The sequence below is a fragment of the Salvia miltiorrhiza genome, chromosome 8, assembly GCF_028751815.1.
Source record: "Salvia miltiorrhiza cultivar Shanhuang (shh) chromosome 8, IMPLAD_Smil_shh, whole genome shotgun sequence".
Taxonomy (NCBI): domain Eukaryota; kingdom Viridiplantae; phylum Streptophyta; class Magnoliopsida; order Lamiales; family Lamiaceae; genus Salvia; species Salvia miltiorrhiza.
This window is the reverse complement of record NC_080394.1, coordinates 33957926-33978922: the sequence shown is the minus strand read 5'-3', so window position 1 is coordinate 33978922 and position 20997 is coordinate 33957926. Positions and strand designations below refer to the sequence as shown.

The following is a 20997-nucleotide window of genomic DNA, read 5'->3' as shown; positions in this document are numbered from 1 at the left end:
TAGAATCAATCACTTAATATAATAAATAGTTTCTGCAGTTCTATTCATTTAACGACAAGTACATTGAAACCATATAAAGACCTACTTTTACGCATTTTTTTTTTGAAAATTATTTCATATTCTAAAAAAATAAACTAATTCATTATTAATAGTTCATAATTTTACTTTGACTCGATCATTGACTCAAATTCAAAACTAAAAATTAACTAAGAAATGAAAATGAGTAAAAAATAATACAAATTTAACAAACTAATATAACAAATTACTATAAAATATTAAATAATTAACATGAATATTATAATTATTAAAATGATACATTCTATTTTTTCTTGTATTTCTTATATATATATATATATATATATATATATATAATATAAGAAATTTGGGGGTACAGTTGTACCCCCCTTGCACCAATGTGTCTCCGCCACTGAGTTCTTTTGTTGGTAAACCAATCATACTACCATCATCGTTCACTAGAGGAAAACGATATATGATTCAAAATATCAAGATGCCATAATTATTTATAGGTTGAGTGGATATCCGTCGTTGTTTATTATCTTTATCTACAACCCAAAATGACGAAAAATCACAAGGTTTGTTAATAGAAGGGGACTACAATCAAAAGATACGCCAGATATATTGGTTTAAGTATGTAAAATGAAACTTCAAGAGCTCATAATTGATCTGAAGCATGGGAAAGTGTTTGGTGAGCACACTGCACGTAAACTTTTATTACTATTTTATAAATATGATATAGTCTTTATACTCTAACTAACTTAAATTATGATGCTTCTCTTTATTTTCATACAATTATCTCAACTGTTGAATTTCAAAAGCGAAGGCTTCCTCATGCTCCTATTGTTCTTTTTATAAAACGCAAGTCTCAATGTTATCTGATGGATAACATAGACGATTTTACAAGCACAGAGTGCCTCATAATGAAGAGAACCCCTGTGACAGCCCGAAACCAAATAATTCATTTAAATTTTTGTTTTAAATTATTTCATATTTAAATTATTTTGAAGCATTTTATATTTAAATTGTGAGGTTATTCAAATTTTAGTCTATGTCATGAATTATCTAATCGCGCCCCTAGTTAGATGTATGATTTCGAACTATAGATTATATCTATGGAAATGGAAGATTATATTCAATTAATTTTACTTTAATTTGGGCTTAAATACTATTATTTGCAATTTAATATATGTTGGACCTTGTTTAATTTTTAATCTAAGCTTATATACATTATACCGGCCCATTTACTTATCATACACTCCAAGCCCATATATATATATATAATTATTGTGTAATTAACTTTTTATTGAAATGAAAATGAGATTAACGTGTATCTTTCTTTCAGCTAACCAAATTTGATTTCTTTCAGCAGCACGTAAGATTTGATCAACACAGCAACAAACTTTGATTTCTACCGCAGCAAAACTTTGATTTCAAATCTTGATTTTTAATTCCACAGCAGGATTTCTTTCACACTTGAAATCTTTGACGAATCCTCAAATTCACAAATTCGATTTTTACTCCTCAACCACGATATTTCAATCCAGTATATATATGTATATCTAATCTTCTTCATCGCAAATACCCAGCAAATCCAACAGGAAAAAGTCTTTTATAATTCATCCTGTTTCCTTCCCACTGCCGAATCTCCATCGGTAATTCTCAAAAACTTGTATAGTTTATTTTCATATGCAAAGATTTCTGTTTTCTTTCAATTTATAGAAAACAACCAAACTCCCACAAAATTCTTGTTTTTATAAATTTAAACATGCATATACAGATAAGAAATTGAAATAGAATGCATATTTCACTGATTTTACAATAAAGAAACTCAGATTTAGAAACCTTGAATAATGGAGGGAATTAAAATGAAATGGGGTAAGGGGTTGCTCGTCGGAGCAACGGCCGCCGCTGCATATGCCGAGGCGGCGGTGTAGAGAAGCAGGGACGGCGGCGGCGCTATAGCTTCGGTGGCTGCCCCGCTGTTCCAGTCGAGATAGGGGGAGGAGGTGGCTGGGCGGCTGCTACTGTCTGTCGTGGGACGGCGACGGCGGTGCTTCTGCCGGGCAAGAGAAGGTGGTGGCAGGCGGCGAAGGGCGTCGGACCGGCCGCAGCTCGCGATGAGGAGAGGACAGGGGTAGGCGAGAGATGAGGTAGAGGAAGAGAGGTTGAGGAGATGGGAAGGGGAGGCAGAGCCGGCGGCTTCCGGCGGCGGCGTGCCGTCTGGTGGCAGCGGCAGAAGGCCGAGAAGAGGAGAGGGAGGAGGGTTGAGAGAGGGAGTGAAGCTGCGTGAGTTATGGAGTTGTGGGGGTGTGAATTTAATTTAGGGTGAAGGGAAAATGGGCTTGGGCCCTAGGTTAGATTAAATTGGTGGGCTCGATTTTAATTAGGTGTTTGGGCTGGACTCCACATTTTAATGTCTCTCTAATTAAACTGGATTTTTCATTTTAAATCTTTTCTTATTCCAAATTTTCATTAGAAAATATATTTTACTATTAAATTCATTAGATCAATTATTTTTACATGATCCTATAATTTAAATTGTTCTCTAAAGTTCAATTAGGCCCTTATGTTTTATTATTTGAAATTATCTGGCTAGGTGCGGCGCGATTAGGACGTGAACTTTAAATTATCGCAGTTAACTTTCAAAGCTCAAGTTTCAGGTGTGGGATTTATTTCAGTACATGCACGTGGTTAATATTTGTTCATTTTAATATTATGTGTTTACCGTATGTGTTGTAAAAATATTTATCGCTAGGGGCCAGCATAATTGGTCCAGGACTTCACCGTCCTTGGTATGCCACAATGCGATTTCACGTTACAGGGTTGCAACCATTATATTGTCGCCAGGGATCCATATATAGGGTCCGGGACATTAAAGTCCTTGGAGTTGCCACAGTGCGTATGGAAGTTATGTTACGTTATGACAATATGTGTTACCATTTTATTAACATGGACAATTATTGCATGTTCCCACACTGAGTGTACCCTGTATGCTCATCCCATATTCAACATTTTCAGGTGATTGATATCGGAGGCGCGTGGAGAGTCGAATGGGCGCGTCGAATCTATTTAAAATAAATGTTTCTTAAAACATATTATGTTATTTCATGTTATATCTTTTGGTTATGTAAACTCTGAAATTCTATACTATTTGAGATTTGTGTGTGATTTATTTAAATAAATGTTGTTATATTATTTTAATGTCATGACTTGTTTAATTTATATTTAAATTCATTTCAAATATTTATTTAAGAATTTATATCTTTACGAAAATATATACATGGATACATACATAATTTTAGTTATATAAAGATTTTATTTTGTTATATTTTCCGCTGCTAAAAAGATATTATTTTATATTTAGAGTTTTTCCTTAGTACAAGTTTTATTAATTAGTTAATTATTTTTCTGACATCTTCATGTCATGCTTTGAAAATAAAGTTGTTAAATTTATGATTTAAAAATCAAGATTTATATTTGAATACATTATTGAAAATTTTGATATCTTATAAATCGTTTTAAAAGTGCTTTAAAGACCAATTTTATTTAAAGAATTCTTTTTCTTAAAATTATTTTCGAAAATATTTATTTTAAAAATGAGTTTTAAATTATTTTAAAAGACTTCCGTATTAAATATTTATTTAAATTTTATATTTAACTCCTTAATTAGATTAGGGTGTTACAGCATGGTATCAGAGCAGGTCTACTTTCCTGTAGACTCTGCAAAAATATTTTATTTAAAATTTTTAAAAGTCATGTGTGAGAAATCCATTCGACCTCTACGTGCTCCGACTTCAAGGTAAATGTATTTCAAAGTATTTTTTTTTATGGGGATGAGTATAAATTGTTTACGTTGAAAGTATGTTGAAATTTGCTGCAATAATTGAAGTTATTATCAGAAAGTTCAAGTTCATTATGCAAGTTATTATGAGAAAGTTCAGTATACAAGTTATTATGTTGAAGATTAATTGCAGCAATGAATTTATTTCAGAAATTATTTCAGTTCATGATGATAAAGTATGATTCACGAAAAATTTATTTTTTTGAACATAGTCCTCGAATTACGAATAACCTAGAATTTTCTTTTAGTATCATTCTCTCAAGCGAGTGTAGAATAGAAACTGATAGTGCCTTTGAATATAGAACAATGAGGAATACACGCGCACAGTCCCACAACGCCGAGAGTTCAAATACTAATCACGAAGCAGAAGCAGGACGAACTCATCCAACAAATGGAGGAGACTTCATGAGTCAATTCTTGAGCGCTTTACAGGGTTTTGTCCAACAGCAGGCCCAAACTCAGGCTACCCAAACCGACCTAAACCGAACCTCTAACACGATAGATCAAGCTGTAGAGCGATTTCGAAACTATAATCCACCACGATTCAATGGACGTGATGGACCGCTAGCAGCCGAAGAGTGGTTGGAAGAGCTTGAACGTATCTTCACTCACATCAACTGTAGTGATGAGCAGAAAGTTTCATGCGCTGTTTTTCAACTCAAAGAGGACGCTCGACAATGGTGGAAACATTTCTATCGCTTGTTGGGAGAGGAAGATCGCAATGTTCTAAATTGGAAAATTTTCAAGGAGGTGGTAATGAATAAATACTTTCCTCTCTCATTCAGAGAAAAGAAGGAGACCGAGTTCTTTGAGTTGAAACAAGGGAATATGACTATAGAGGAGTATGAAAGGAAATTCAATGAGTTGGCCCGTTTTGCTCCACACCTAGTTGATACAGAAGATAAGATGATCGCTAGGTTCAGAAAAGGGTTAAGAATTGATATCAAAGGAATTATGGCTGCACATGTGATTGACGATTTCAGCGACCTGGTTAAGCGAGCGGAAGAAGTGGGCACGGCTCTTGGAACAAACCATCCTACATCAAAATCGACAAATCAACCAATAAAGAGGAGATGGGAAAATCCTAACCAAAGTGGAGGAAACTTCCAAGATAAGAGGTCGAAATTTGGCGGTAACACCAGTGCAAACACACAAGTAACCAAACCACAATGTCAGAAGTGTGGAAAGTTCCACAATGGAGAGTGTCTGTGGGGAAAAGGAGTTTGCTTCTTTTGCCATGAACCGGGACATACATCGAGTACTTGTCCTAAGAACAAGCGGAATGTGCTAGAAGGGAGAATGAACGTTGGGCTAAACAAAGGAAGTGGCAAAGAGCCAGAAAGAAAAGGAAATGCTCGTTTCTTTTCCTTAAAACAACAAGAAGAAGTTGAGGATGACAACACAATGACGGGTACGCTAATTATATCAGGAACACCTGCTGTTGTTCTATTTGATTCTGGAGCTTCACACTCATTTATTTCCCTTAAGTTTTGTCAAAAGAATAAGATCATTTGGGAGGTAGAGAACTTAGACTTGAACATAAGTATTCCCTCTGGAGAATCCATTAAGACTAATAGGATTGCTAGAAAAATTTCCTTGAAATTTTAGGAATAGAAAGCTTGAAGCTGACTTATACCTTATCGAAATGCACGATTTCGATGTGATTCTGGGGATGGATTGGTTAAGTCGAAACCATGCAACAATTAAGTGCCGCGAAAGAGAAGTCGTGTTCAAAATACCAGGGGAGAAAGAAGTTGCTATTCAAGGATCAAAGTCAAGGAAAATGCCCATGGTGATATCTGCTATGAAGGCGATGAAGATATTGAATAAAGGAGGCTGCAACGCTTATTTGGTGAGCATAGTAGGCAAGGAAAATGATGAACTCACCCTTGAAAATGTTCCAGTAGTATGCGAATTCCCCGATGTTTTCCCCGAAAATCTACCTGGAATACCACCTGATAGGCAAGTAGAGTTTACGATCGATTTGTTACCTGGAGTAGCACCTGTTTCGAAAGCACCGTATAGAATGGCACCAAAGGAATTGGAAGAATTGAAGACACAATTGCAAGAACTTTTGGACCTAGGGTTTATTCGACCAAGTGTATCACCCTGGGGAGCGCCAGTCTTGTTTGTCAAGAAGAAAGACGGAACAATGCGGATGTGTATCGACTATCGAGAACTCAATCAACTCACCATCAAGAACAAGTATCCTCTGCCAAGGATAGAGGATTTATTCGATCAGTTGAAAGGAGCAGGAGTGTTTTCAAAAATTGATTTGAGGTCGGGTTATCACCAACTCAAAATAAAGGAAGGTGATATACCAAAGACGGCTTTTCGAACGAGATATGGCCATTACGAATTCGTAGTCATGCCTTTTGGTTTAACAAACGCCCCTGCGGTATTTATGGATTTGATGAACCGCGTTTTCCACCCTTATTTGGATAAGTTTGTCATAGTATTCATTGATGACATACTGATATATTCTAAGGACAAAGCGCAACACGAAGAACATCTCAGAATCACTTTGGAAACCTTACGAAATGAGAAACTCTACGCCAAATTTAAGAAGTGTGAATTTTGGCTAGATCAAGTTGTCTTTCTCGGTCATGTGGTGAGTGCTAATGGAATTAAGGTGGACCCAGCGAAGGTGGAAGCTGTAAATAACTGGAAGGCACCTACCAACGCCAGTGAAGTGAGAAGTTTCTTAGGGCTCGCTGGTTATTATAGAAGATTCATCGAGGGATTTTCAAAGATAGCAGGCTCAATGACACAATTAACCAGAAAAGGAGTTGTGTTCAAGTGGACTGATCAATGCGAGCAGAGTTTTCAGGAATTGAAAATAAGGTTAACAACAGCACCAGTGTTGACCATACCCGATGAATCAGGAAATTTCGTCATCTATACCGACGCCTCGAAGCAAGGTCTGGGATGTGTTTTAATGCAGAAAGGAAAGGTTATCGCTTACGCGTCAAGGCAATTGAAGACGCACGAACATAACTACCCTACGCATGATTTGGAGCTAGCAGCCGTAGTGCACGCGCTAAAGATTTGGAGACATTACTTGTATGGGGGAAAATGTGAGATCTTCACAGATCATAAAAGTTTGAAATATTTCTTCACGCAAAAGGAGTTGAATATGAGGCAAAGAAGGTGGCTAGAACTCGTGAAGGATTATGATTGTACCATACAGTATCACCCTGGAAAGGCTAATGTGGTGGCCGATGCACTTAGCAGAAAAGGAGAAGGACAACCAGCCTCAATGATAACTCAACAAGAAACCTTGATAAAAGAATTTGAAAGGATGAATCTCGAGGTGGTTAGTCCAAATACCCCAGAGGCTACGCTTGCAGCACTAGTTGTTAAACCTACATTGCGTGATCGTATTAGAAAAGCGCAGGAGACCAACAGCTTCCTCCAGAAAATGAAAAGTAAGGGGTTAAAAGACAATAATACAAGTTTCTCATTGGCAAGTGATGGAACACTTACATATGCAGGGAGAATTTGCGTCCCTAAGGATAAAGAATTGCTAAGAGAAATTTTGGATGAGGCACACTGCACGACTTACACAGCACATCCAGGAAGCACCAAGATGTACAAAGATCTTCGAAATATATTTTGGTGGAGAGGAATGAAGAGGTCAATAGCTGAGTATGTTGGAAGATGTATGACATGTCAACAAGTGAAAGCTGAACATCAACGACCGTCGGGATTGCTAAATCCATTGGAGATACCCGAATGGAAATGGGAACACATTACGATGGACTTCGTGGTGAGACTTCCAAGAACAATACGTGGACACAATGCAGTTTGGGTAGTTGTAGATCGACTCACTAAGTCCGCACACTTCATTCCAGTAAAAATGACATACTCAATGGACCAATTGGCGAGACTGTATGTTCAAGAGGTGGTTAGACTACATGGAGTGCCAGTATCTATTGTCTCTGATCGAGATCCAAGATTTACATCCAGATTCTGGAAAAGCTTACACGCAGCTATGGGAACTAAACTTAACTTTTCAACAGCATATCATCCTCAAACAGACGGACAATCCGAAAGGACTATACAAATTTTGGAAGATATGTTGCGGACTAGTATCATGGATATTGGAGGCACTTGGGAAACTCATCTACCATTAATCGAGTTTGCATACAACAACAGTTTTCAAACAACTCTTAGAATGGCTCCGTATGAGGCATTATATGGGAGAAAGTGTAGATCGCCATTATATTGGGACGAAGTTGGTGAACGAAAAGTGTTAGGTCCGGAAATCATTGAGAAGACGGTTGAGGTCATTGAGAAGATAAAGGAGAGGATTAAAATGGCGCAGGATCGACAGAAATCTTATGCAGATCGCAGAAGAAAGGAGTTATATTTCGAGGTTGGTGAAAAAGTATTTATCAAAGTAGCACCAATGAAAGGAGTTCTACGATTCGGAAAGAAAGGAAAATTGAGACCTCGATTTATTGGACCGTTTGAAATCCTAGAACGCATAGGTGATGTTGCCTATCGTCTAGCTTTAACACCAGAATTGTCAGCAGTGCACAATGTGTTTCACGTTTCCATGTTGCGAAAGTATTTGCACGATCCTAGTCACATCGTCCATTATGAAAATCTCCAAATCAACAAGGACCTTACATACGAAGAAGAGCCAAGTGTTATATTAGATCGAAAAGTAAAGGTCTTGCGAGGTAAAGAAATACCCTTAGTCAAAATTCAATGGACTAGGCACGGACCTGATGAAGCTACTTGGGAACGTGAAGAAGAAATTCTAGCTCGATATCCCCAGTTAGAACCAAGTAAGTTAAATTTCGAGGACGAAATTTTATTTAAGTGGGTAGGGTTGTGACAGCCCGAAACCAAATAATTCATTTAAATTTTTGTTTTAAATTATTTCATATTTAAATTATTTTGAAGCATTTTATATTTAAATTGTGAGGTTATTCAAATTTTAGTCTATGTCATGAATTATCTAATCGCGCCCCTAGTTAGATGTATGATTTCGAACTATAGATTATATCTATGGAAATGGAAGATTATATTCAATTAATTTTACTTTAATTTGGGCTTAAATACTATTATTTGCAATTTAATATATGTTGGACCTTGTTTAATTTTTAATCTAAGCTTATATACATTATACCGGCCCATTTACTTATCATACATTCCAAGCCCATATATATATATATATAATTATTGTGTAATTAACTTTTTATTGAAATGAAAATGAGATTAACGTGTATCTTTCTTTCAGCTAACCAAATTTGATTTCTTTCAGCAGCACGTAAGATTTGATCAACACAGCAACAAACTTTGATTTCTACCGCAGCAAAACTTTGATTTCAAATCTTGATTTTTAATTCCACAGCAGGATTTCTTTCACACTTGAAATCTTTGACGAATCCTCAAATTCACAAATTCGATTTTTACTCCTCAACCACGATATTTCAATCCAGTATATATATGTATATCTAATCTTCTTCATCGCAAATACCCAGCAAATCCAACAGGAAAAAGTCTTTTATAATTCATCCTGTTTCCTTCCCACTGCCGAATCTCCATCGGTAATTCTCAAAAACTTGTATAGTTTATTTTCATATGCAAAGATTTCTGTTTTCTTTCAATTTATAGAAAACAACCAAACTCCCACAAAATTCTTGTTTTTATAAATTTAAACATGCATATACAGATAAGAAATTGAAATAGAATGCATATTTCACTGATTTTACAATAAAGAAACTCAGATTTAGAAACCTTGAATAATGGAGGGAATTAAAATGAAATGGGGTAAGGGGTTGCTCGTCGGAGCAACGGCCGCCGCTGCATATGCCGAGGCGGCGGTGTAGAGAAGCAGGGACGGCGGCGGCGCTATAGCTTCGGTGGCTGCCCCGCTGTTCCAGTCGAGATAGGGGGAGGAGGTGGCTGGGCGGCTGCTACTGTCTGTCGTGGGACGGCGACGGCGGTGCTTCTGCCGGGCAAGAGAAGGTGGTGGCAGGCGGCGAAGGGCGTCGGACCGGCCGCAGCTCGCGATGAGGAGAGGACAGGGGTAGGCGAGAGATGAGGTAGAGGAAGAGAGGTTGAGGAGATGGGAAGGGGAGGCAGAGCCGGCGGCTTCCGGCGGCGGCGTGCCGTCTGGTGGCAGCGGCAGAAGGCCGAGAAGAGGAGAGGGAGGAGGGTTGAGAGAGGGAGTGAAGCTGCGTGAGTTATGGAGTTGTGGGGGTGTGAATTTAATTTAGGGTGAAGGGAAAATGGGCTTGGGCCCTAGGTTAGATTAAATTGGTGGGCTCGATTTTAATTAGGTGTTTGGGCTGGACTCCACATTTTAATGTCTCTCTAATTAAACTGGATTTTTCATTTTAAATCTTTTCTTATTCCAAATTTTCATTAGAAAATATATTTTACTATTAAATTCATTAGATCAATTATTTTTACATGATCCTATAATTTAAATTGTTCTCTAAAGTTCAATTAGGCCCTTATGTTTTATTATTTGAAATTATCTGGCTAGGTGCGGCGCGATTAGGACGTGAACTTTAAATTATCGCAGTTAACTTTCAAAGCTCAAGTTTCAGGTGTGGGATTTATTTCAGTACATGCACGTGGTTAATATTTGTTCATTTTAATATTATGTGTTTACCGTATGTGTTGTAAAAATATTTATCGCTAGGGGCCAGCATAATTGGTCCAGGACTTCACCGTCCTTGGTATGCCACAATGCGATTTCACGTTACAGGGTTGCAACCATTATATTGTCGCCAGGGATCCATATATAGGGTCCGGGACATTAAAGTCCTTGGAGTTGCCACAGTGCGTATGGAAGTTATGTTACGTTATGACAATATGTGTTACCATTTTATTAACATGGACAATTATTGCATGTTCCCACACTGAGTGTACCCTGTATGCTCATCCCATATTCAACATTTTCAGGTGATTGATATCGGAGGCGCGTGGAGAGTCGAATGGGCGCGTCGAATCTATTTAAAATAAATGTTTCTTAAAACATATTATGTTATTTCATGTTATATCTTTTGGTTATGTAAACTCTGAAATTCTATACTATTTGAGATTTGTGTGTGATTTATTTAAATAAATGTTGTTATATTATTTTAATGTCATGACTTGTTTAATTTATATTTAAATTCATTTCAAATATTTATTTAAGAATTTATATCTTTACGAAAATATATACATGGATACATACATAATTTTAGTTATATAAAGATTTTATTTTGTTATATTTTCCGCTGCTAAAAAGATATTATTTTATATTTAGAGTTTTTCCTTAGTACAAGTTTTATTAATTAGTTAATTATTTTTCTGACATCTTCATGTCATGCTTTGAAAATAAAGTTGTTAAATTTATGATTTAAAAATCAAGATTTATATTTGAATACATTATTGAAAATTTTGATATCTTATAAATCGTTTTAAAAGTGCTTTAAAGACCAATTTTATTTAAAGAATTCTTTTTCTTAAAATTATTTTCGAAAATATTTATTTTAAAAATGAGTTTTAAATTATTTTAAAAGACTTCCGTATTAAATATTTATTTAAATTTTATATTTAACTCCTTAATTAGATTAGGGTGTTACAGCATGGTATCAGAGCAGGTCTACTTTCCTGTAGACTCTGCAAAAATATTTTATTTAAAATTTTTAAAAGTCATGTGTGAGAAATCCATTCGACCTCTACGTGCTCCGACTTCAAGGTAAATGTATTTCAAAGTATTTTTTTTTATGGGGATGAGTATAAATTGTTTACGTTGAAAGTATGTTGAAATTTGCTGCAATAATTGAAGTTATTATCAGAAAGTTCAAGTTCATTATGCAAGTTATTATGAGAAAGTTCAGTATACAAGTTATTATGTTGAAGATTAATTGCAGCAATGAATTTATTTCAGAAATTATTTCAGTTCATGATGATAAAGTATGATTCACGAAAAATTTATTTTTTTGAACATAGTCCTCGAATTACGAATAACCTAGAATTTTCTTTTAGTATCATTCTCTCAAGCGAGTGTAGAATAGAAACTGATAGTGCCTTTGAATATAGAACAATGAGGAATACACGCGCACAGTCCCACAACGCCGAGAGTTCAAATACTAATCACGAAGCAGAAGCAGGACGAACTCATCCAACAAATGGAGGAGACTTCATGAGTCAATTCTTGAGCGCTTTACAGGGTTTTGTCCAACAGCAGGCCCAAACTCAGGCTACCCAAACCGACCTAAACCGAACCTCTAACACGATAGATCAAGCTGTAGAGCGATTTCGAAACTATAATCCACCACGATTCAATGGACGTGATGGACCGCTAGCAGCCGAAGAGTGGTTGGAAGAGCTTGAACGTATCTTCACTCACATCAACTGTAGTGATGAGCAGAAAGTTTCATGCGCTGTTTTTCAACTCAAAGAGGACGCTCGACAATGGTGGAAACATTTCTATCGCTTGTTGGGAGAGGAAGATCGCAATGTTCTAAATTGGAAAATTTTCAAGGAGGTGGTAATGAATAAATACTTTCCTCTCTCATTCAGAGAAAAGAAGGAGACCGAGTTCTTTGAGTTGAAACAAGGGAATATGACTATAGAGGAGTATGAAAGGAAATTCAATGAGTTGGCCCGTTTTGCTCCACACCTAGTTGATACAGAAGATAAGATGATCGCTAGGTTCAGAAAAGGGTTAAGAATTGATATCAAAGGAATTATGGCTGCACATGTGATTGACGATTTCAGCGACCTGGTTAAGCGAGCGGAAGAAGTGGGCACGGCTCTTGGAACAAACCATCCTACATCAAAATCGACAAATCAACCAATAAAGAGGAGATGGGAAAATCCTAACCAAAGTGGAGGAAACTTCCAAGATAAGAGGTCGAAATTTGGCGGTAACACCAGTGCAAACACACAAGTAACCAAACCACAATGTCAGAAGTGTGGAAAGTTCCACAATGGAGAGTGTCTGTGGGGAAAAGGAGTTTGCTTCTTTTGCCATGAACCGGGACATACATCGAGTACTTGTCCTAAGAACAAGCGGAATGTGCTAGAAGGGAGAATGAACGTTGGGCTAAACAAAGGAAGTGGCAAAGAGCCAGAAAGAAAAGGAAATGCTCGTTTCTTTTCCTTAAAACAACAAGAAGAAGTTGAGGATGACAACACAATGACGGGTACGCTAATTATATCAGGAACACCTGCTGTTGTTCTATTTGATTCTGGAGCTTCACACTCATTTATTTCCCTTAAGTTTTGTCAAAAGAATAAGATCATTTGGGAGGTAGAGAACTTAGACTTGAACATAAGTATTCCCTCTGGAGAATCCATTAAGACTAATAGGATTGCTAGAAAAATTTCCTTGAAATTTTAGGAATAGAAAGCTTGAAGCTGACTTATACCTTATCGAAATGCACGATTTCGATGTGATTCTGGGGATGGATTGGTTAAGTCGAAACCATGCAACAATTAAGTGCCGCGAAAGAGAAGTCGTGTTCAAAATACCAGGGGAGAAAGAAGTTGCTATTCAAGGATCAAAGTCAAGGAAAATGCCCATGGTGATATCTGCTATGAAGGCGATGAAGATATTGAATAAAGGAGGCTGCAACGCTTATTTGGTGAGCATAGTAGGCAAGGAAAATGATGAACTCACCCTTGAAAATGTTCCAGTAGTATGCGAATTCCCCGATGTTTTCCCCGAAAATCTACCTGGAATACCACCTGATAGGCAAGTAGAGTTTACGATCGATTTGTTACCTGGAGTAGCACCTGTTTCGAAAGCACCGTATAGAATGGCACCAAAGGAATTGGAAGAATTGAAGACACAATTGCAAGAACTTTTGGACCTAGGGTTTATTCGACCAAGTGTATCACCCTGGGGAGCGCCAGTCTTGTTTGTCAAGAAGAAAGACGGAACAATGCGGATGTGTATCGACTATCGAGAACTCAATCAACTCACCATCAAGAACAAGTATCCTCTGCCAAGGATAGAGGATTTATTCGATCAGTTGAAAGGAGCAGGAGTGTTTTCAAAAATCGATTTGAGGTCGGGTTATCACCAACTCAAAATAAAGGAAGGTGATATACCAAAGACGGCTTTTCGAACGAGATATGGCCATTACGAATTCGTAGTCATGCCTTTTGGTTTAACAAACGCCCCTGCGGTATTTATGGATTTGATGAACCGCGTTTTCCACCCTTATTTGGATAAGTTTGTCATAGTATTCATTGATGACATACTGATATATTCTAAGGACAAAGCGCAACACGAAGAACATCTCAGAATCACTTTGGAAACCTTACGAAATGAGAAACTCTACGCCAAATTTAAGAAGTGTGAATTTTGGCTAGATCAAGTTGTCTTTCTCGGTCATGTGGTGAGTGCTAATGGAATTAAGGTGGACCCAGCGAAGGTGGAAGCTGTAAATAACTGGAAGGCACCTACCAACGCCAGTGAAGTGAGAAGTTTCTTAGGGCTCGCTGGTTATTATAGAAGATTCATCGAGGGATTTTCAAAGATAGCAGGCTCAATGACACAATTAACCAGAAAAGGAGTTGTGTTCAAGTGGACTGATCAATGCGAGCAGAGTTTTCAGGAATTGAAAATAAGGTTAACAACAGCACCAGTGTTGACCATACCCGATGAATCAGGAAATTTCGTCATCTATACCGACGCCTCGAAGCAAGGTCTGGGATGTGTTTTAATGCAGAAAGGAAAGGTTATCGCTTACGCGTCAAGGCAATTGAAGACGCACGAACATAACTACCCTACGCATGATTTGGAGCTAGCAGCCGTAGTGCACGCGCTAAAGATTTGGAGACATTACTTGTATGGGGGAAAATGTGAGATCTTCACAGATCATAAAAGTTTGAAATATTTCTTCACGCAAAAGGAGTTGAATATGAGGCAAAGAAGGTGGCTAGAACTCGTGAAGGATTATGATTGTACCATACAGTATCACCCTGGAAAGGCTAATGTGGTGGCCGATGCACTTAGCAGAAAAGGAGAAGGACAACCAGCCTCAATGATAACTCAACAAGAAACCTTGATAAAAGAATTTGAAAGGATGAATCTCGAGGTGGTTAGTCCAAATACCCCAGAGGCTACGCTTGCAGCACTAGTTGTTAAACCTACATTGCGTGATCGTATTAGAAAAGCGCAGGAGACCAACAGCTTCCTCCAGAAAATGAAAAGTAAGGGGTTAAAAGACAATAATACAAGTTTCTCATTGGCAAGTGATGGAACACTTACATATGCAGGGAGAATTTGCGTCCCTAAGGATAAAGAATTGCTAAGAGAAATTTTGGATGAGGCACACTGCACGACTTACACAGCACATCCAGGAAGCACCAAGATGTACAAAGATCTTCGAAATATATTTTGGTGGAGAGGAATGAAGAGGTCAATAGCTGAGTATGTTGGAAGATGTATGACATGTCAACAAGTGAAAGCTGAACATCAACGACCGTCGGGATTGCTAAATCCATTGGAGATACCCGAATGGAAATGGGAACACATTACGATGGACTTCGTGGTGAGACTTCCAAGAACAATACGTGGACACAATGCAGTTTGGGTAGTTGTAGATCGACTCACTAAGTCCGCACACTTCATTCCAGTAAAAATGACATACTCAATGGACCAATTGGCGAGACTGTATGTTCAAGAGGTGGTTAGACTACATGGAGTGCCAGTATCTATTGTCTCTGATCGAGATCCAAGATTTACATCCAGATTCTGGAAAAGCTTACACGCAGCTATGGGAACTAAACTTAACTTTTCAACAGCATATCATCCTCAAACAGACGGACAATCCGAAAGGACTATACAAATTTTGGAAGATATGTTGCGGACTAGTATCATGGATATTGGAGGCACTTGGGAAACTCATCTACCATTAATCGAGTTTGCATACAACAACAGTTTTCAAACAACTCTTAGAATGGCTCCGTATGAGGCATTATATGGGAGAAAGTGTAGATCGCCATTATATTGGGACGAAGTTGGTGAACGAAAAGTGTTAGGTCCGGAAATCATTGAGAAGACGGTTGAGGTCATTGAGAAGATAAAGGAGAGGATTAAAATGGCGCAGGATCGACAGAAATCTTATGCAGATCGCAGAAGAAAGGAGTTATATTTCGAGGTTGGTGAAAAAGTATTTATCAAAGTAGCACCAATGAAAGGAGTTCTACGATTCGGAAAGAAAGGAAAATTGAGACCTCGATTTATTGGACCGTTTGAAATCCTAGAACGCATAGGTGATGTTGCCTATCGTCTAGCTTTAACACCAGAATTGTCAGCAGTGCACAATGTGTTTCACGTTTCCATGTTGCGAAAGTATTTGCACGATCCTAGTCACATCGTCCATTATGAAAATCTCCAAATCAACAAGGACCTTACATACGAAGAAGAGCCAAGTGTTATATTAGATCGAAAAGTAAAGGTCTTGCGAGGTAAAGAAATACCCTTAGTCAAAATTCAATGGACTAGGCACGGACCTGATGAAGCTACTTGGGAACGTGAAGAAGAAATTCTAGCTCGATATCCCCAGTTAGAACCAAGTAAGTTAAATTTCGAGGACGAAATTTTATTTAAGTGGGTAGGGTTGTGACAGCCCGAAACCAAATAATTCATTTAAATTTTTGTTTTAAATTATTTCATATTTAAATTATTTTGAAGCATTTTATATTTAAATTGTGAGGTTATTCAAATTTTAGTCTATGTCATGAATTATCTAATCGCGCCCCTAGTTAGATGTATGATTTCGAACTATAGATTATATCTATGGAAATGGAAGATTATATTCAATTAATTTTACTTTAATTTGGGCTTAAATACTATTATTTGCAATTTAATATATGTTGGACCTTGTTTAATTTTTAATCTAAGCTTATATACATTATACCGGCCCATTTACTTATCATACATTCCAAGCCCATATATATATATATAATTATTGTGTAATTAACTTTTTATTGAAATGAAAATGAGATTAACGTGTATCTTTCTTTCAGCTAACCAAATTTGATTTCTTTCAGCAGCACGTAAGATTTGATCAACACAGCAACAAACTTTGATTTCTACCGCAGCAAAACTTTGATTTCAAATCTTGATTTTTAATTCCACAGCAGGATTTCTTTCACACTTGAAATCTTTGACGAATCCTCAAATTCACAAATTCGATTTTTACTCCTCAACCACGATATTTCAATCCAGTATATATATGTATATCTAATCTTCTTCATCGCAAATACCCAGCAAATCCAACAGGAAAAAGTCTTTTATAATTCATCCTGTTTCCTTCCCACTGCCGAATCTCCATCGGTAATTCTCAAAAACTTGTATAGTTTATTTTCATATGCAAAGATTTCTGTTTTCTTTCAATTTATAGAAAACAACCAAACTCCCACAAAATTCTTGTTTTTATAAATTTAAACATGCATATACAGATAAGAAATTGAAATAGAATGCATATTTCACTGATTTTACAATAAAGAAACTCAGATTTAGAAACCTTGAATAATGGAGGGAATTAAAATGAAATGGGGTAAGGGGTTGCTCGTCGGAGCAACGGCCGCCGCTGCATATGCCGAGGCGGCGGTGTAGAGAAGCAGGGACGGCGGCGGCGCTATAGCTTCGGTGGCTGCCCCGCTGTTCCAGTCGAGATAGGGGGAGGAGGTGGCTGGGCGGCTGCTACTGTCTGTCGTGGGACGGCGACGGCGGTGCTTCTGCCGGGCAAGAGAAGGTGGTGGCAGGCGGCGAAGGGCGTCGGACCGGCCGCAGCTCGCGATGAGGAGAGGACAGGGGTAGGCGAGAGATGAGGTAGAGGAAGAGAGGTTGAGGAGATGGGAAGGGGAGGCAGAGCCGGCGGCTTCCGGCGGCGGCGTGCCGTCTGGTGGCAGCGGCAGAAGGCCGAGAAGAGGAGAGGGAGGAGGGTTGAGAGAGGGAGTGAAGCTGCGTGAGTTATGGAGTTGTGGGGGTGTGAATTTAATTTAGGGTGAAGGGAAAATGGGCTTGGGCCCTAGGTTTGATTAAATTGGTGGGCTCGATTTTAATTAGGTGTTTGGGCTGGACTCCACATTTTAATGTCTCTCTAATTAAACTGGATTTTTCATTTTAAATCTTTTCTTATTCCAAATTTTCATTAGAAAATATATTTTACTATTAAATTCATTAGATCAATTATTTTTACATGATCCTATAATTTAAATTGTTCTCTAAAGTTCAATTAGGCCCTTATGTTTTATTATTTGAAATTATCTGGCTAGGTGCGGCGCGATTAGGACGTGAACTTTAAATTATCGCAGTTAACTTTCAAAGCTCAAGTTTCAGGTGTGGGATTTATTTCAGTACATGCACGTGGTTAATATTTGTTCATTTTAATATTATGTGTTTACCGTATGTGTTGTAAAAATATTTATCGCTAGGGGCCAGCATAATTGGTCCAGGACTTCACCGTCCTTGGTATGCCACAATGCGATTTCACGTTACAGGGTTGCAACCATTATATTGTCGCCAGGGATCCATATATAGGGTCCGGGACATTAAAGTCCTTGGAGTTGCCACAGTGCGTATGGAAGTTATGTTACGTTATGACAATATGTGTTACCATTTTATTAACATGGACAATTATTGCATGTTCCCACACTGAGTGTACCCTGTATGCTCATCCCATATTCAACATTTTCAGGTGATTGATATCGGAGGCGCGTGGAGAGTCGAATGGGCGCGTCGAATCTATTTAAAATAAATGTTTCTTAAAACATATTATGTTATTTCATGTTATATCTTTTGGTTATGTAAACTCTGAAATTCTATACTATTTGAGATTTGTGTGTGATTTATTTAAATAAATGTTGTTATATTATTTTAATGTCATGACTTGTTTAATTTATATTTAAATTCATTTCAAATATTTATTTAAGAATTTATATCTTTACGAAAATATATACATGGATACATACATAATTTTAGTTATATAAAGATTTTATTTTGTTATATTTTCCGCTGCTAAAAAGATATTATTTTATATTTAGAGTTTTTCCTTAGTACAAGTTTTATTAATTAGTTAATTATTTTTCTGACATCTTCATGTCATGCTTTGAAAATAAAGTTGTTAAATTTATGATTTAAAAATCAAGATTTATATTTGAATACATTATTGAAAATTTTGATATCTTATAAATCGTTTTAAAAGTGCTTTAAAGACCAATTTTATTTAAAGAATTCTTTTTCTTAAAATTATTTTCGAAAATATTTATTTTAAAAATGAGTTTTAAATTATTTTAAAAGACTTCCGTATTAAATATTTATTTAAATTTTATATTTAACTCCTTAATTAGATTAGGGTGTTACAACCCCAAACTATATGAAGTTGTCTCAGAATGCATGATTCACGGTCCCTGCGGAGCACAAAGAGTAAATCACCTTGATGATAGTGGATACGCAGTCTACGTGATGAGAGACATAGGATCACAGTAAACAAAAATAGAGTTTCGTTTGATAATAGGTATGTGGTCCCATATAATGTGTTTATCGTTATAAAGTATCAAACCACATCAATGTTGAGTATTGCAATGAGGGACAATCAATAAAATATCTGTTCAAGTACATCAGTAAGGGCAACGAAATGATGAGAGCCAAAATAACTGATGCAAATAATGATGAAATCAGTGAATACGTTGATTGTAGATACATTCTTACATGTGAGGCTATGTGGAGAATATTTGAATTCTCAATTCACTATTGCACTCCACATGTTGAATGTTTGTATTTTAATCTGGAATGAGAGCAAACATGTGTCTTTAGAGATGGCAATTGCATTGATAATGTTCTTGACAAAAATACTATCGCAAAATCATAATTTTTGAAGTGGATGGAAATTAATAAAAATAACATTGAAGCTCGACTATGATTATACTGTGAGTTATTCCAACATTACGTTTGAATGCAAAAGATAGAATATAGACAAAATGAGAAAAAAGGTTTTACCGTGGGATGCATCTTCCATGTTTGTCCATCTGCCAAAAGAATGTTATTGAATCATGTTAGGGGTGAATGAAGAATTGAAAGAAAGTTATAAAGAAACATGTTACACAATGTGTTTGTTAGATGGCAATAAAGAGTACATCGATGAAATTATAGAGGCAAATTCTTAGGGGCGTGAGATAACCTAAGATGTCACTTCACAACTTTACTCATATCAAATAGCAATGCCCAAGGAAATATGGATACAAAAACTTGACATTTGTTGTCAGACGACAAACTTGACATTTGTTGCCAGACGTCATTTCACAAGCCATGTATTTTCATTTATTAAATATTTATGTTTCACTTTCCAACTTTTATTTAATTACTTAAATAATTGCTATCCCTAGAAAGTTGGTGAATACAGTTATGATCAACACAGATTTAAAACGTAAAAGAAGATGATATTAACCTGTAAACGAGATCTTTGGTCTCTCTTTAACTCAAACTAACCGGAAGTACATGAAACTTCGACATAATTGGATTTCTTCGATGACTTATAACAATATTCTAATGGGACTTGTTCATTTATTTGATATATGGTGTGACATATGGCTTAAATATTTGAACATGTAGAGGGGAGATTCGAATCCTTAATATAGGGAATTTGAAATACATTAAATGCCAAGTTTGAATGCTTGAAGTTTGAAACTTTGTATTAAAAATGGCAGAGTTTCTGCTAAGGATTATGAACTTATCTTACAAAGACAGATTTAAACCTATTTATAGATTATTGCAAACGAGGGTATTTTAGAGTTTTTTGAAGTCTTCGTCCAAGAGAACCCTAGACGCATGACTCCCTTGTGGCGGCCGTAGGGCTTCCACGTCGTCGGCCGGCTCCGTCGGCTGCCCGGCGCCATGGCCTCCCTCGTGGATTTCCCGCCCCTCACGCCTTCTCTCTCGTCTGTCTCCTCTCAATCGACCAGTTTGCAGTCAATTTCTCAGATGGCCGGACCCCCAACCTTGGTTCGTTGAGCATCAGGATTTCCAACGTTCTGCCGCGTCGGAGGTGAATATTACGGATTTGCTTTTCCCTGAAATCAAGGCTCTACGTTCGCCTAGGGTTTCACAGCCGTCACCATCGGTAGGAATCTCTTTCAGCGAAGCTGCTGTCAGATCGGATTCC

The 20997-nt window shown here is 37.1% G+C and overlaps 2 protein-coding genes and 1 long non-coding RNA gene across 3 annotated transcripts; all 3 read left to right on the top strand.

Moving 5' to 3' along the window:
- The first annotated feature begins 1424 nt into the window (after positions 1-1424).
- Positions 1425-5467, top strand: LOC130998371 (uncharacterized). Its single transcript, XM_057923792.1, has 2 exons — positions 1425-2678; positions 4162-5467. Exon 2 carries the CDS (start codon positions 4166-4168, stop codon positions 5465-5467), a length of 1302 nt encoding a protein of 433 aa, XP_057779775.1. The 5' UTR covers positions 1425-2678; positions 4162-4165.
- Positions 5468-9174: 3707 nt separating this feature from the next.
- LOC130998370 (uncharacterized) lies at positions 9175-13217 on the top strand. Its single transcript, XM_057923791.1, has 2 exons — positions 9175-10428; positions 11912-13217. The coding sequence occupies exon 2, from the start codon at positions 11916-11918 to the stop codon at positions 13215-13217; it is 1302 nt and encodes a 433-aa protein (XP_057779774.1). The 5' UTR covers positions 9175-10428; positions 11912-11915.
- A 3677-nt stretch (positions 13218-16894) lies between these two features.
- LOC130997848 (uncharacterized) lies at positions 16895-18717 on the top strand. Its single transcript, XR_009093232.1, has 2 exons — positions 16895-17168; positions 18113-18717. It is a non-coding gene; the product is annotated as an uncharacterized LOC130997848 (long non-coding RNA).
- Positions 18718-20997: the final 2280 nt, after the last annotated feature.